Source organism: Simochromis diagramma, unplaced genomic scaffold, assembly GCF_900408965.1.
Source record: "Simochromis diagramma unplaced genomic scaffold, fSimDia1.1 OVJJ01000802.1, whole genome shotgun sequence".
In the NCBI taxonomy this organism is placed as follows: domain Eukaryota; kingdom Metazoa; phylum Chordata; class Actinopteri; order Cichliformes; family Cichlidae; genus Simochromis; species Simochromis diagramma.
In genome coordinates this window covers 1178457-1196110 of record NW_024387492.1, presented here as the reverse complement: position 1 = coordinate 1196110, position 17654 = coordinate 1178457, and the positions used below count along the sequence as shown (strand labels likewise).

The window sequence follows — 17654 nt, the reverse complement described above, 5'->3', positions numbered from 1 at the left end:
TCTGTAGTCAAAATGCTCCCAGTCCAGCCATGTATGCAGCTCATCGGCAGTCTGGTGTTACTTACATCTTCATATATATATTTTTTTCTTTTTTTTTTATAGACCATTATTGGTTTTAATCTAGTTTAAACCAAACCACTCCACTGGATTTTTTGATGCACAACATCGCCTGCCGGCAAAGATATTTCTGACATCCTGGAGTCAATCGACAAGCGACTGTCCAGCTTCCATGCCAGGTTATCCCTGGTGGATGTTTTACCCCGGGAATTTAAATGGGAGAATCCCCGGAGTTCAGCCAGCAGCAGGTGGACATGCTCGCGGCTGAAAACACTGTACTACGGGAGTCGGTCAAGCCTCTTACCAAGAATGTGACCAAGCTTAACAGAAAATAAGAAAATAAAAGAGACTTATTGATCTGCAAGCCCGTAGCATGAGAGTTTTTGTGTTTTCTGGTATCATAGAATCTGCCGGTGAGGACGCAGAAGCAACGGCGAGAGGCTTCATTACAACCCACCTGAAGCTGCCAGAGGACACCGTGAAGAACGTCACTTTCAATCGAGTCCATCGTATCGGGGCTAAGACGACCAGGGCCAGGAGACCACATCCTACTGTGGCCAAATTCGGCCACTTCAAACAGAAGGAGCAGGTAAAGAGTTGCAGCAGGGAGCTGAAAGGAACAGACTTCAGCGTGAACGACCAGTTCCCCAAAGAGATCCCGTGGCTGTACTGACTTCATGCCAGATAAAAATCCGCTTTACTTTCCTTTTTCTTTCTCTCCCTCTCTTTCACACCCTCCCGCATTAACATTTAACATTTTGAACAATACATTGGTGTGACCAGCTCAGATCCTCGCCGATGTTGATGCCCAGGAATCTGAAGCAGCTGACTCTCTCCACCTTTGCTCCTTCGATGTGGATGGGGGTGTGGCCTCTTCTCTGCAGTCTCCTGTAATCCACGATGAGCTCCTTGGTTTTGCTGATGTTGAGCAGCAGGTTGTTGTCGCGGCACCGTGATGTCAGGGCTCTCACCTCTGCCCTGTATGCCGTCTCATCTCCATCAGAAATGCAGCCGATGATGGTGGTGTCATCTGCCAATTTGATGATGGTGTTGGAGCTGTGTGTTGCTGTACAGTCGTGGGTGAACAGGGAGGAGCTGATGTTCAGGTCACAAAGTTTCATGACTAGTCTGGATAGTATGACGGCAGGGAGTGAAGATGTGATGTGAGCTTTGACTATACGCTCAAAGCACTTCATGACAATGGAGGTGAGTGCTACTGCGCGACAGTCATTTAGGCAGCTCGCATCAGGGACAGGGATGACAAGGAGGACAGTGCTTGCCCATGTGTCCATGCAGTTACTGGATGACATTGATGTGACAGGTGGGAAATGGCCAACAATGAGCCCTGATTTCATGCTCACAGAAGAACTGTGGAGTCATTTGAGTGACAGAGTGAATCCTCTTCCTCAGACAAGCAGCAACTCCAGACAGCACTGACTGAAGTGTGGGTTGCCACCCCAGAGGGTGACATCCCGAAATTATGCTTGTCTATATGGAGGTTTAATAATGCCAAAATCAAGGGGGACACTAATTACTGATTGATTCTTTTATTGTTACCTGCAGTTATTTCACTTCAAAAATGTATTGTGCTTACGTTTCTTGGTATTTACTGATTCATTCCTTAAAAGGTAATGAAAAGCAACACATGAGTTTTCATTTGCATATAACAAAAAATACATAAGTGAATTTACCAAGAAATGCAGTGGCATGTTATTAAGTCCCTTGAGTCTATTTTCCCCTTTTTTGATTTCTTAGTATTTTTGCATATTTGTCACACCTGCACGTCTCAGATCATCAGATTAATTTTACTACTAAACTCTCAAAGTAAACACAAAATGCTGTTTTTTAATCATTAATTGTATTAAGGGAAAAATATAGCCAAACCTACCTGGTCCTATGGGAAAAAATAAAAGTAACTCAAAACCAGTTGAGATGCTTTGGCATGAAGTTAAATGGGTTCAAATCCTCCAGTGTGGTCGAATTAAAACAATGTCACAAAGAAACATGAGTGAAAATTCCTCCAATGGATCAAAAGAGTCATTGTTAGTTATTGCAGATACTTGATTGCAGTAGTGCTCTCAAGGATGGCACAACAAGTGTTGGGGAGTAAAGGAATACATGTACCGGTTACAATATGAGCGGCTGTATTCCATTACAGTTATGTTTAAAAAGGTGGTATTCAGAATACAGTTACTTTGTTGAAATAAAAGGTTTTCATATGTTAGGCTGTCCCCTCTCTATTTTTGGTAATTCCACGCCAAACAAACCCAAACAAAACACGCATTGAGAGGCTCTCATGTCTGTGTCTCAACCTCACGGCACATGTCACCTCTATTTGCGGCCGCATAATGACGTGAAGAAAGACTTTTATTTATTTTATTCAAAAAATGTTTTAATATGAAGGCAATAGAGTGTTACAGGCATCGCCCTAAAGCATGCAGCCTGATGAGCAGTGTAGTCCGTGCTGCAGGGAGAATGAACTGTCATACCCGTGATGTGTCTGTGAGCGAGGAGGGAGAAAAAGGAAAAGTAGGAGCTGTCACCGAGCAGAAACGGGAGCTGGAAGCATGTAAATATAATAATAACCACTGCAGCCAAGAAGAGAGCCTGACGAGCCCAGCTGTAAGTAAGCTGTTAAGACTCGACTGTACGCCGTGTTCCTGTTTTCCTCTGAAACAATAAGTTCTGTTGGAGCAGCCTTTCAACGCCTCTCTCCGTCTCTCGCTAGCAAAGTTGACCCAGACAACAAAGTAAAGCTAGTTTTCAGCTACGAGCCCGACACGAACCCGACGTATTAGCCAGAGGTCCCTTTACTACGGTTCGGAGCCGCGGACCTGTTTTATATACGCGTGGAATAGTTTTCTACACGAGCAACCTTCAAATATAAATCAAATATTTGACATAATGTTTCCAAACTTGCTATTTACCTGAAAAAAAAAAAGTCACTAATGTCGTTTTTGTTGACCAGAAAATCAACGTGTGCAGACAGATAACCTCATAAATAAAGGTCAGTGTTTTTAATCATGACAGGATCTTTATTATGGCAACTGTGACCTTAATATCATCTCACAAGTATGTGCAATTATGAAGCTGTTGGATTGTTGATCTTCCCCATGAAGAGGATGCTTTTAGTGGAGTTTTCCAAAATGAAAACCAAGAACGGCCTGTCAATTTTGATTGTTGGTGGCGCTTCGAACATTTCAAAGATGCTGACGGCTGCTGCCTCTGTTCCCATCTCAGTGACACTAAGCGTGGCCTTGTGAGATGCCTGTGGGTGAAAAAGAAAGGAGACAGTCAGATGCTAATTTCTTACTCTGTAATGAGTCTTTAAGTGTCTCAGAATCAGAACCAAAAAGAGAAATGTTTGCCCACCTTCGAGACTTTGAGCTGACTGTTATTGGACAGACCAGAGAAATCGGCATGGTTCTCAAAGGCACTGGTTATGCCCATTTCCTGCAATATGTTCTTCAACGAGGCATCAGCGGGTATAGAAGATTTTGGAATCGTAAGATCTATATACCTGAGAAATAGAAAAACGGACTGTTAAATTACAGGTTGTTCCTCTTTTACTAACTGGATCAGGATCATAAGTCTTCACCACTACAATGTCCACATTATTGCTGACACCACACAAATCTGCCACTTCAACTTCGCATCACTCACAATAAGATTTCAAGAGGGAGAACTCCTCCGTTTCCTGCAAAGAGAGGTTCTGACTCTTGGTTTATCTAGTTCTCACTAAGCTACCAACCACTCCTTTTTATTTGGAAAGACGTGCTCTGATGAAGCCAACAGCACCACATTATCTGCAACAGTTAGGAATATTACTCTGAGCTTCCCAGAGTAGACGCCCTCTTCACCCTGAGGTCCTGTCCATGATCTCAGGGTGAAGCCGTAACAAGAGTAATCAGAGAGTTCAAATCCTTCTAAAGATTTTTACATTTGATGTGACCTTGACCCAATTTTCTCCAAAATTCAATGTAAATGAAATGTGTTTGAGCTGCTATTATCTACCATCACACAAAATCTGAAAACTGTGAATGCTACCTGCCAACAAACAGACAGGCAAACAAATGGAACTGATTACATACTTCTTACCTTCTTATTATTGTTAGCTTTATCAAAAAGGTAAGTTTTTAGCCTAATCTCAAATCCAAATCCAAACTGGAAGCTGGTTCCACAGAAGAGGAACCTGAAAGCTGAAGGTTCTACTTTTAAATACCCCTGGAACCACATGTGAGGAGAAATATGCTCCTTCTTGCTAGTCTCTGTCAGTACTCTCGTGGCAGCATTTTGGATGAAATGAAAGGCTTTTAGGATAACCTGATAATAATGAATTACAACGATCCAGCCTGGAAGTAATAAACGCATGAACTAGTTTTTCAGCATCACTATGATACAGAACGTTTCTCACATTTATGGACATTGTGGAAAGCACAAAAACATCCCTACATATCTGTTGAACGAGCACAGTGAAGAACAGATTCTGGTCAAAAATGATTTAAAGACTATATGAATACATCATACGCTTGTAACACATTTCATCTACAGTACGTATCAATGTAAATGTACTTGGACACTCAAAGTTAATAACAGGAGTGATATAAAACAGCAATAGGTCATTTTGACAACAGTCTCCATCTACTAGCAAGCAGAAATATTCAGCCATAATGCAATAAATCTTACATCATAGATGCTGAGTTTTGCCACTTTCTTATGTGGTCCTTGTTGATGTTTCCCTCCACAGTCTTCATCCAGAATTCATCAGGAAGGACAATCATCATAGTTACTGTTGTATGGCAGCACGATGATGCTAGCGTGGTTAACTGCATCCTCATAGAAGTGGTAGTAATCCGTCCTCATCATCATGTCAACCTGAACTTTGGTACTGCCGTCAACGTGGAAGTCGTCCTTATGCGTCCATTCTCTAATAAATGGTTTCTTCCAGTATCCTGCACGACAAAGTGGAGCGTCGTGTTGACAATACTGGGATGTGTCAGCCTTAGCGCTGTCAGCATTAATCTCGCTGATACGACGTTAACGCCATGTTTGTCTATTGTAGCCTAACAATAGACTTGATCAGGCTGCTTACCTTTAAAATAGACATAGTTAATGAGCATCATCATCGTTTCAGGGTCAACATCGTTCACCATATCTTTGATCTTGTCCTGTGTTTTATTGCCAATGTGTCTGTTGATTTTATCTGCAGCCTCAGCAGGGTTAGTAAAGTTGATTTGCAAGACTTCACCAGAGTAATGCAGCTTGACATGCTTGGTAGGCTTCATTGACCTGAGTCTGGTTTAAGGTGCTGTAGCCCAGGCTGGAGAACAGCTGGCTGTGGGTTTCACTATGGGCCCCAGTAGACAGTACGGACAGGGCAGTGGAGATGCCCAGTGGTGAGAAGAAAATGTTGTTTCCAGCAGCAGTCCTCACATTCAGACGTTTGTAGAAGGCAAAGGTAAAGTCAGCATTAGGAGCAGAGAGCTTGTGGCAGCTCATATGGTCTTCAGAACCACGGTTGTGGTGGAGATGGTGGTCTGCCGAGGCTACAGCGAGCAACAGTGCAATGAGTGCACAGCTACAGAAATGCATCTTTAGAGTCTGTGGATCAAAAAGCAAAGTTAAAATGATACAAAATGAGCTCCAAGTAAGGTTTTTCCATCATCTGTCCGTGAGTCATAATTTCATGACTTTATGAGTTAAAACCATTGGAATTAGATTGAATCAGATAGTTTCAGGATATGGCATTAAAAAAAGGAGAATGCTGATATTACTCATTACATTACTTATTTACTTATTTTTATGAGGTCACAATCAAGTCATCATTTGTGATCCACAAATATTACTATGTTATTCCTAACATGTTATTATATTGTTATCAGTATATTGGTACATGTAAGAGTTTTGACTCATATATATGGCGTATATTTGTTTCCACATTTCTGGCCCCTTACTACCCCATTACATACATTTCAATGTAATATTACTAAAATAAAACCACTGCTGATACAATATATTATTTGGTAGTTTCCTGGATTTTACATTGTAATTTCATAGTAATGACTTAATATTTCCATATCATTGCTTTCTCATTTCCACCTTACCGCACTATTGCCACATTATTACTGAGCTGTACTGAAAACCACTACTGACAAGTTCATCAGATGAAAAAAGTAGAATTTTCATGAGCATCTCTTATAACAGCATATTTCTGCAAAGCTGCTTGTAACAGATCCCAAAGCTACCAGCTGAGAAGTCACTCTGTGCAAACAACAAAGGCTGGATTTTAAACCCAAGAGGTTACCTGGACTGTCAGGCAGACAACTCAACTAAACGGTCTGATTGCCAGTAATACAGCACCTGTAAGTAGTTGAGTTACTGCCCATTAGATGACTGTTCAAAAACACCCAGTGAGTGTAGGTCACCACGGATGTATTTCAGCTTCCTCAACACAGCAGGTATTATAGTAGAGATTTAGCTCTAAAAGATATTTGAGGGATTTGAAAGTGTCTCTCCCACAGCAGATGTACAACTGTGAGTTGAATCATGAGCATCACTAAAATAATAAAGTCATATGTCTGTTACTGACAGAATAGAAATAGATATTTAAAGGTAAAGGCACTTCATCCTTGTAGCGATCTTTTGATACACTGGTAAAGTAGTAACCAGTAGTTCAGCTGTGTTGTAACATTGTATACAATATAACTGATAATACCAACGAAGGAAGCAGACAATGAATGCTGAGTAATGTCATGTCTGCTAAAACCACGTGATTACATCCTAAAAATCATCTTTAAATCTCTTAACTGTCGTTTACTTCTTACATTTAAGTACTTAAAACGTAGAACTAATAGAGACTGATGCTTACCACTAACATCTTCTGCAGTGACGTTTCCAGAAACTCTTGTCATACTTAAGCAAGCTTAAAGGCAGTCAGCTGACAGTTTACAGATTAACAAAGATCAGCCTTCTCTCTTCTGGATCGATTCTACTGACTTTGTTTATACAACCTAACTTGCTCAACAGGACATGGAAATAACTCTGGGTGGGTCAGGGTGTTTTTGGTAAAAACAAAAAATCAGAATCACGCAAACATACAAGCCTGGAGAAGTCCTGGCAAAATACTCAAGATGGCAGAAATCTGGAGCCATTTAAAAATGTGGGAAATCATTGAAATCTGTCGATTCAAATTACTTCCAGTTTAAATCATTTCTGGAAAATAGACAAGCTGGCTTCCTTTTAACGATCATGATTAACTGGGAAGAGAAATCATACTGAGACCAGACAGCAAGACTGACCTTGGTATTAATATTCATTGAAAGCTAAAGGAGTTAAACAGCGCGCACACTATCAGCTGTTTTGTCAGGTGGATAATAATGTATTAGGCAAGTATTAATGCAAGAGTTCAGATGACTGCTCATAGTCAACCTATCATGCTTATTTAAAACTAACCTTTATGTTATTTGTTATTTGACTGGTTGCTTGTGTCATTGAGCAAACTTAATCACCTCCCCGACCGACTAAAGATCTGAAGGCCTGACAGAAGTAAACATATGCAAAGGTGAAAAGAAGACAAGCGATGCTGCTGTAGTTGTTCAAAAAAGATTGCAACTTACCAATGAACTGATGTTGTCCTAGGCAAAATTACTTATACATACTTTATATATACTTAAGTACATAATTTTTTGACTTGGGCGCCTGCCCCCCAGAATATCTGTGCATGACTCTGTACCTATACTAATGATCCCTTGTTGTGGGTCTCCTGCAGTGCTCAGGTGCTGCTGTACTATATACATGTTTCTGTAGATGTGTCCATGTTGACCTCATAATATGTGATAATTAATTAAAGGAATTTAAGGAATGTGTGTGTGTGTGTGTGTGTGTGTGTGTGTGTGTGTGTGTGTGTGTGTGTGTGTGTGTGTTACTGTTGCAATCCTAAAATGATACAGATGTCAGAAACTTTGCAAATGTTACAAATGGGTATTTTTAGCCTGTTGCTAGGTGGTTGCCAGGCAACATGACAAGTTTGTTTCCTCAAAACTTGCTGTTCACACCATATTTCATGGAATCTGTTTCTTATTTTGAAGAGTTAGATTTAGATTTAACTGTAAATAATATAAATCTGTTTGATAAAATCATATAATAATGATGATAAAGTAATATCTTCTTTTTCTTTCATATATAAATATTTAGAAAACGCAGTCTGTCGGCATGTGGGTGTGTGCCAACAGGCTGGTGTCAGGTGTGAACGAGTTCCCGGGCCTTACAGAACACGTTCAGGTGAGGATGAGGACTGACTCTGTGGCTGGGATTTGATCGCAAACTGATCTTTGATGATGACTCACCAGGCAAAAAAATCCCCCAATTAATCTCAACCTTAAGTCCGAAATTAAAACGGCAGCTTCTATGGATACTCAGGGACTGATGAAATCTGAATGAAGTCTCTTGAGCTCCATCAGCAGGTCAGAGTGAGATCATATTTTTAATTCTGCCTAAGATTAACTGTAAATAACAGATAAGAGCCTTACAGCAATGACACTGACTTCATTATAGAATAATAAAGATCACTGGACTGAAACAAATGAAATAATATAACATGGCTGTGTTCATGGAAAGTTTTTATTTCACTTCATGTTGAACCAAATTCAAAACACAACCGGCCACACAAAAGCTGATGTGCTGTGTTAGTAGAGGCTTCTTTGACTTGTGTTTGTTTTTTTTCAGGCATCTTTGCCTCTGGCCAAGTTCGGTTTTTAGTAATAAATGTTTGATGCTGACAGACAGATTCATTTCTGTTATGTAATGACAGATGTGTTGTCATATTCATCACACTATTGGCTAAACATCATTTCCCCAGCGTTCTTATTATTACAGCGGCACCTCCGCAACATTTTAAGATCCCGAGGTAAAGATAACCCCCGGAGCTACTGCTGCAGCGTGAAAATGGAACAAATGTGGCGCACTAAGGGCATCCTTAGGCTGTGGGGTTGTTGATCTTGCCCATGAAGAGGATGCTCTTTGTTGAATGCTCAAGGATGAAGAGCAGGAAGGGTCTGTTGAGTGTTATGGCTTGGGGCAGACTCATTGGCATGATCTCGACAGTGGTGGCAGCAGCAGCCTCCGTTCCTGTTTCATCCACGCTTAGCACCGCCTGGTGAGACACCTGTTGGAGGAACCAGGACACAAGAGCCAATGTCACATTTGAGTCCATGAAGTGGACAAAACAATGAAGTCATATTCAGTGATCCTACCTTTGAGACTTTGAGCGGGACCTCATTAGACATGCCAGAAAAATCAGCTTTGTCTCCAAAAGCGTCCGTTATTCCACTTTCTTTCAGCGTGTCATCCAGGGAGGCTTCGGCAGAGATGGAAAACTTTGGCATGCCAAGATTCAGATTACTGAGAAACAAATACAAGAGAAAAACACCCGTGTAAGAGTCCCAGAAATATACGCAACCACAAACAGCCTCTTACGAGGTGCTCTCTTACGTCCTGAAGAAGGAATCGTGCCAGCGCCTGAGCTGATCTTTGCTGATGACAGCCTCCACCTGATTCATTTTGTCTTCATCGGGGAAAACAATCATCATGGAGGTGTTGCCCTTGTACGGCAGCAGCAAAATCGTGGCGTGGTTCCCGTCGTCTCTGTAGAAGTTGTAGCGTCCCGTCCTCCTCATCATGTCCACCTCAACTGTGGTGCTTCCATCCACATGGAATTCCTCTTTGCGTGTTATGTTACCGTCGAAAGGTTTCTCCCACTGTCCTGTAACGGGTCACATCAAGTCGATATTGATAGTGGGTACTTATTTGAAATCGTTGCATCCTTCAGACTTGTTCGTTTCGTGTATTTGTGCTAATCTCTATCTGTGAAAACCTTGAACCAGAGAACACCTGGCTGACACTGTCTGTTCTGTCTGCATGCGTCTTACCTCTGAAGTAGACGTAGTTGATAAGGACCATTGCCATTTCAGGGTCCAAGTCCTTCACCATGTCTTTGATCTTGTCGTTAGTTTTGCTGGCAATGTGCTTGTTGATTTCAGCTGCAGCCTCTTCAGGTTTGGTAAAGTCAACTTGAAAGATTTCACCAGAGTAGTACTGCTTGATGTCATTTAAGAACTGCTCCAGAGGACTGAAGCCGGAGCGCACCGCAGCAGCATTGCCAACATCCAGCTTTTGGTTCTCCTGGCTTTCTCCAAGCATGTGAAAAAGATGCTTGTAGGCTTCGTTGACCTGAGTCTGGTTTAAGGTGCTGTAGCCCAGGCTGGAGAACAGCTGGCTGTGGGTTTCACCGCGGGCCCCAGTAGATAGCAGGGACAGGGCAGTGGAGATGCCCAGTGGCGAAAAGAAGATGTTCTTTCCAGCAGCAGTCTTGGCATTCAGACTTTTGTAGAGGACAACAGCAAAGTCAGCATTAGGAGCAGAGAGCCTGTGGCAGCTATCGTCCTCCTCGTTGCTCTGTGCAGAGCTGTGGTGGTGGTGGTGGTGGTCGGCCAAGGCTACGGCCAGGAGCAGTGCAGCGAGCGCACAACTAGCAACGAGACCACGCATCTTTAGAGCACTGTCAAGAGAAAAACAAGCATTCAAAGTTAACACTTCCAGGGATAACAGTGGGAAATGAATTAGGACACAATCAGAGCAGGATCTGGACTGTCTGCACTTCATTTCCAAACATAATGTTTAAGTTTCCTGAAATCCATTCAGTGGTTGGCTAATAAAGCAATGTTCTTACCTTTAAAGTCCTCTCTGCTGCAGGCAGCTGCTCTGAAACTTCCTCTTTATATACAAGAGCGAGAGTCAGTTTACAGTCCAGTTAAAAATTAACCAAGAGTGATCTCTCTGCTCTGTCCCATGCTGAGAGGCTGAGCCAGCTTCAGTGATGCAACACAGCTGATAAAAACGAGTGTAAATGCATCTAATCTATTTTTTATTTTTCATTTTGTGTCTGCAATAATCATCAGAAGAAGATCTGACAAATCAGATGTGAAAGTTGAGTTAATTCTATCTTAGTGCATAATTTTCAGGTGAAAATGCATTTTGGAAGCAATACATTTTTTAAAAAGGGAGGTTCTATTAATTGCATTTACACGTATTCTTAGCATGCAGCCGTTTTATCTTGTTCGTGTTGGTGGCACCCTGGCACAGTTGTCCTCAAACTTTAGCTACTTCTCTGTAAATACTGATGATAAACTGAGCAAAGTTGATTCAAAAATCTAGAACGAGCTGGTTAGTTACGGACAGCAGACGACCAGCTGTTGTCAGCTTGTCATTTAAATTCTATGATCTCACATCTGCCATAAAAATGTGATGCAGGCTAAATGACTGTTTTTAATAAAAGAAAATGCACAGCTCTGCATGATTGCAGTAACGTGTTGAAATGTGTCTTCATGTAACACAGTTTGAGGTTGTTGGTTTTGTGGCCGTGCAGCCGGTGCTCGTTTTATCAGTTTGAACTCTTGTCTCTTCTATCGATAAATTAAGTTAATAAATAATGAAGGACAGTAAGGAAAAAACCACTGAAGCTTTTTCACAGACAAAGGTGGCGTGAAAAGCATTTAGCTAAAGAAGCGTGTGATGCAATAATCATTTAAACATGAAGACGATGTTCAAATCTTCAGCTGCTTTTAAAAAGTGACAGATTTAACTGGAGGACAATAAGGTCGCCTGGAAAAGTAGCTCGAGCCCTGCTGACCATCTCACAGAGCGCGTCCTTTGGAGACAAACACAGTAGTTATGGAGCTTTGATTTTATCTTTGTTCACTTCCAGTTTAACAAGTTCAAACTTACCTTTTCAGGGTTTTGTGCTACCAGAGTTCTACATGAGCTGACAGCTTCCTGTTTCTTGCTGCGCTTTGCATGTTTGTTTGTTTGTTTGTATCAGGGACACTTTTTCTGTTACCACCATTAACTCGGCGGTTTCTACCTCTCCTTCTGTGAAAGGTTTGGGCGCACGTTATCCTTTAACTCTCACATCACTAATGTCACTCGATCAGCTTATTTTCACCTCCGTAACATCCATCGCCTCCGCCCCTTCCTCACTCCACATGCCACTGCTATCCTCGTCCACAGTCTCGTTACCTCTCTGATCAACTACTGGAACTCACTCTTATCTGGCCTGCCAACAAAAATCCATCAACAAGCTCCAACGTGTCCAACGTGTCCCGTATTATTACTAGGACTCCCTCTACTCACCACATCACCCAACTCCACATTAATTTTAAAATACTCCTCTACACATTTAAGGCGATTCCTTCTCTCTCCCCACCATATCTCTCTGATTGGTACAGATCTCCATCCCATCCCGGTGCCTCAGATCCTCCTCTTCTCTTCTTCTTTTTGTTCCTTCCTCTCGTCTCGTTTCTGTGGTGGGCGGGGCTTTTAGCCGCTCTGCCCCTCGACTGTGGAGTTCCTTACCCCCTGACCTCAGAAGCATCAGTTCTTTCCCCCGTTTTAAGTCCACCCTCAAAACCCACCTGTTCAAGAACCAGAGCCGACTCTGTATAACTACTGCATGCTCTTAAACCTTTTATTATTATTCTGTTTATTTCCTGTTTTTATGCTTGTCTTATTTGTTCTGTGAAGTGTCCTTGAGTGTTTTGAATTATTATATTACATATTATGATGATGATGATTATTAATACTGTAGCTTATCGAGCTATGTGAAGCTTAAAGTCAGAGTTTTCTGAGTAACTCTCTGGCTGAAGCACAAATGAAGACCAGCAGCACAAACAGCGTGTCGCATTGGTGCTATAATTTACACTGAATCATTTAGTGATGCAGAAAATGTGAAAATGTTTTTATACTTGGTCCTAATCAGATGCTAATTTTATTTTACATTGACGGAAATGCCGCTGCCAAAACACATAATAATGTGCTGGGCTCAAAGAAAGCCTGGCTATGTTAACACACACCACAAAAACCTGTTCAGTCACTAAAAGTCTTTTCACTTTGACCTGCTGACGAGCGAGACCGTGTCCTGCTGTGGGACTTAATGCTTGAATGTTCAAAAAAAGGAAAAGTGTCAGAGCTAACTAGAATTAATCAGTATGTATTATTATTGCTCTGTGCGCTGAATCAAACAATAACTGTTTTTCTGCAACATTCATTTCCACTCTTATTTACATTAGGAATCATTAATGTGCTCTTATGTTTGTTTTTAGATGCCTTCGGTCTTGCCCCGCCTTACCTCTCTGAGCTTCTTCATCCCCACACACCCTGTCGGTCTCTCAGGTCAGCTGACCAGCTGCTCCTGGAGGAAGCTCAGAGGGGGCGGGGCCTTCTCTATCGTGGCTCCTAAATTATGGAATAATTTGCCCATGCACGTTAGAGAGGCGCCTTCACTGTCCACTTTTAAATCACGTCTTAAAACCCACTTATATTCCTTGGCTTTTAACCTCAGTGAGACTCAGTTTCTCTTTTAATTGAAGTAGTTATTTAATTAACGATTTCACTCTTTTATTTGTTTTATTTATATCTCATGTAATTTTATTTTACAGTTCCAATGTACAGCACTTTGTGTCAGCTGTGGTTGTTTTAAAGTGCTTTATAAATAAAGTTGATGATGATGATGATGATTAACAGCTCAAATTTAATTAACGTGTAAAAGTAGGGTCACCGGGGGCTCGAACCTGTTACGGCCGAGAGGCGGGGAATGACCCCGGACGGGTCACGGGTCTGTCGCAGGGCTAACGCTGAATTGTCGGCACTACATGCCATATTACCTCCACTCCAGCTGCACGTGTTATTTATGTTTTTTATCATATTTTCTCATCTTTGCTTTGGTCTGACGGTCTGGGCTCACCATCGAAAATTAAGCATCTGAGATCGTCAAACAAACAAATGTTGAAGAGAACTGATAAAAATCCTGCTCAGTGGCAACACTAACAAGGTTTGGAGAGTTTTCGTGTATTTATGGTTTTTTTATTAGTTGTCAAATATATAAACAGTCTGGCCCAGAGTGTCATTCTACATACAGAGATAGTAATAGTAGTAGAGTTGCTATGACGGCATTGCCCCCATTAACATTAAAATTAAGCAGCCTTGTATATCACTGTTCATTTGTTATCACTTGAATCACCGTTTCATTGTCATCGTGACTGCCCTGGTGTTTTTGGTTCAGACGGCCCACCACCGCTCAAAAAACGGCAGATGGTGCCGTTAAATATGTGCACATATTTGTGCAAAGCAACGACAGAGCCGAGTAGCACATGCAAAAAGCAGAAATAGAACAAACATATCAATGCAGCCGCTTTAGGTGAAACTCTTCCTTCCTGGACCAGGACAAAGGTGAGCTGGATTATAGGATCCATGGAAGGAAAACCCGGATATTTTTATCCAGATTACACCTCTGGAACACTTTGGTCTGGGGTTTCCATCAGTCAGTGCTCTTGATTAATAGGCTGACATCTGTGTTGCGTGTGATAAATCTGTTGTCCTGTTAATCAAACTATTATCCATTCATCATCTTCTCAGTGAGCTTAAGATCATCACAATATCTACACAAGACCGAGTGAGGTGAAAAGTACGAGCTGCTGTCACAGAGCTGCTAAACCTTAGCGTGCTAATGTGACACAACATCGTGAGCATTTCTCTTCTGGTGTTGGAGAATGATGCTATACGCTCTTGCAAAACAATTTCCAGTAATTGCCAAAGATGATGAAGAGATGTTACAGGAGGAAATAGCTTTCAGAGTGAAGAAGTGACAAAAAGAGAAAATGCTTTTGTAATGAGAGAAAAGCATTTTTATGTTTTACTTTTGCAAGAATAGCAGAGATTCAGTCACAGGGATAAATTGCTGCCATTTACATCTCTTTTCATCATTTCATGAAAATGGAGAAATAAACCATAAATCACCCTGTAATGTTTGAAAAACCAAACTCCCTCTGCAACTTCAGTGAAACTGCTGTAAACGCCTGTTTTCCTGCCAGGAAATGATACGACTGTCATCTTCTCTATGTGAAAACAGCGAACACAAGAAAAAGAGAAGAGTGTGATGTTCACTCATGACATCGGTGGGATCCACGAGTCTTCCAACAAGCAGGATGAGCCCCGCGTCACAGATCATGAGCATGAACGAGCTGCCAAAGGTTACTCATGGGGGGACAGAGAAGTCGAGCATGGTCTCAGGTCTCCCCCCTTCCTTCGCCTTAGTTTCTTCCACCTTCAGCGTGACCTCATGAGGTGTCTAAATGTAAGGACATGGAAAAAGGAGCAGTTAGAGGACAGAGTGAAGAGAAGTGGATCTCTAAATGAGGTAAAGGAGACAAGGGAAAAGTAAAAATCCTTTGTTGTGTTTCAGTGTGTTTGGCAGCTTCATGGTATTCCATTATTTGGTTCTTTCTTAACCTCGAGGAGTGACGCCATCTTTCCCTCCAATATTCCAGAGAAGTTGGCTGAGTGGGAGAAAGTGGATGATACCCCAGCGCTCCTCAGGAGACTTTGTAAACTGAAGGATTTCCTGAGTTGAAACTTGGGGAAACGGATTTCTGCCCGCCTGTGGAAACAACAGTCAGTCTGTTAATGCGTTTGCTCTGAGAAGCCTTGTTACAACCTGACATTTCACTCACTGACAGTAATTATATCCGACTAGTAAACTACTCCACGCCGTTCATCGTGATACCTGACAACAGGAAGCAGTTGGACTGACACAGCTCCACAGACTGTGGATTCAGGAGTGAAAACGCTTATCAGTGAACATATATCACACCGGGGTCACACCTGGACTCACCTCTGCATAAATATGCATGTAACGTGGTTGTGGTGTTCACAGTGTTTTCACCTCACTGTTTCAGAGGTGTTCTAAGGATTATCCACAACGACACAACGCACAATCCCAGTTTGTGTACCACTTTAAGAAAAGTGATTGTTTTTAATTTGATGGCACCAACAAATCTGATAAAAGTTGGGAGAGATTAACAAAAGGCTGGAAAATAAGACGACTGGTTGTTAAAAGAGCATCTTTGAGGCAGAGGTTCACCAATCTGCAAAAAAAAGAAACACGTGTGTGAACACAGTTCCCCACTGCGTCCACGGTGGCAGGTTAAGGCTCTGTCATGCAAAGAAGAAGCCACATGTGAACATTATGAAGAAGCAATGATGTCTTATCTGTGCCAAAGCTTATTTAAAACAGACTGAGACAAAATGGAAAACTGTTCTGTGGTCGGGCGAATCAAAATCTGAAATTCTTTTCCAGCAAACATGGACACCACACTGTAATCCAGACACTCACCACCTGAAAATAACAACAGCTGCTCAGTTGCACAGTGAGATGAGTTATTGCCATCAGGTTAACAATGAGATATTATCCTTTCTCAAAATTGTACATTTTCTCCATCTTAACATTTTATGTTTTCTAAATTCTATTGTGTATAAAATATAAGTTAATAAGATTCATAAATCATTCCATTCTGCTTGATTTATATTTTACACAGCATTCAAACTTGGGTTATCGGGTATGATTCTGTGTACAGGTACTGTTTCCTGTGTTTGGATGAACATTTTTACATTTTTACATTTAAAGCCTTTATTTTGCAAACTGTGTTGGAGGAAGTACTCTGATCCTTTAATTGAAAGTATATTAATATCAGAGTATGAAAATACTCTAATAATCTAATTACTTTTATTTTAATTTAAAAAAAAATACCTAAATTATGACACATAAAAGTGCTTACATTATTGCATCAATATTCCTGAATCATTCTTTGGCTCTTTGCTCCGGTAGCTTGATAATATTTTGCTGGTTGGAACTGTTGTACATAGTACATAGTTTTTCATTTATGACATTACTGATTATGAATTTTGTAAAAAAAAAACTAGTACCGGTACCGAAAAAAAGAATATATAATATATATATATATATTATATATATATATATATATATATATATATATATATATATATATATATAAATTAATTATTAATAAGAATAAAATAAAATAAAATAAGAAAATCCCCAATATCCAATAGATGGCTTTATGTTTATGTTTTATACACAAAACTAAACTGGAAACATAAACTTACATAAAACAAAATAAGCATGTTTTCATATTCAGAAAGATGGAGCCATGAAGTAAAAGTATCTTTGGGTAACAAACAGTCCTCCTACGCTGTGTTAACTTGGAATACTTTGAATCTCTGTATGAAGAAAGGATGCAAAATGACACAGATGCAGTCAAACATCTTGATGTGCTGCAGTAGGATATCATAAATCTGTGCCTAAAATATTACTTGGATATTTTAGATTCTGTATTCACTTCATCACTTAAATACACCATGCTGCATCCCCTTTAAGTAAAATATTTCAGCAGTGTTGGGAGATGTTCCAACGGGGATGCAAAATGACTCAATCACAGCCCGATGTATCGCTGGTAGATTGACGTGCTGTGGTTTGAATTTTATTCTTGTTTAACCAGCTGCATTCCCAGCTGGCCCAGGCTTCACGTTCTTGAGCCAGAAGCTCTTACAGCTGTCAGAGAGGCGGTCCTCCAAGGGCCGCAGGTCTGCTTTGGGAAACCAGGAGCAGTGAGGTGGTTGCAGCATTCAGCCTGAAGGTCTGTGTGGGGCTTTTCAAATGGTTGAATACCTGATGTGTTTGTTATTGACAT

The 17654-nt window shown here is 41.0% G+C and overlaps 1 protein-coding gene and 1 pseudogene across 1 annotated transcript; both read right to left on the bottom strand.

The window, feature by feature from the left end:
* Positions 1 to 2901: 2901 nt before the first annotated feature.
* On the bottom strand, positions 2902 to 7037 carry LOC120725186 (annotated as a pseudogene).
* Positions 7038 to 8658: 1621 nt separating this feature from the next.
* Positions 8659 to 10803, bottom strand: LOC120725185 (alpha-1-antitrypsin homolog). The gene is made up of 5 exons (XM_040017938.1): positions 10784 to 10803; positions 9984 to 10612; positions 9547 to 9817; positions 9309 to 9456; positions 8659 to 9220 (listed from the first exon to the last, which is right to left on the bottom strand). The coding sequence occupies exons 2-5, from the start codon at positions 10600 to 10602 to the stop codon at positions 9032 to 9034; spliced, it is 1227 nt and encodes a 408-aa protein (XP_039873872.1). The 5' UTR covers positions 10603 to 10612; positions 10784 to 10803; the 3' UTR covers positions 8659 to 9031.
* Between the last annotated feature and the right edge of the window lie 6851 nt (positions 10804 to 17654).

Coding starts and splice junctions, on each gene's coding strand:
- LOC120725185 (XM_040017938.1), bottom strand. CDS start 10,602: ATGCGTGGTCTCGTTGCTAGTTGTGCGCTCGCTGCACTGCTCCTGGCC. Junction 9,818..9,983: donor CAACTACGTCTACTTCAGAG/GTAAGACGCATG, acceptor GACCCGTTACAG/GACAGTGGGAGAAACCTTTC. Junction 9,457..9,546: donor CACGATTCCTTCTTCAGGAC/GTAAGAGAGCAC, acceptor TTTGTTTCTCAG/TAATCTGAATCTTGGCATGC.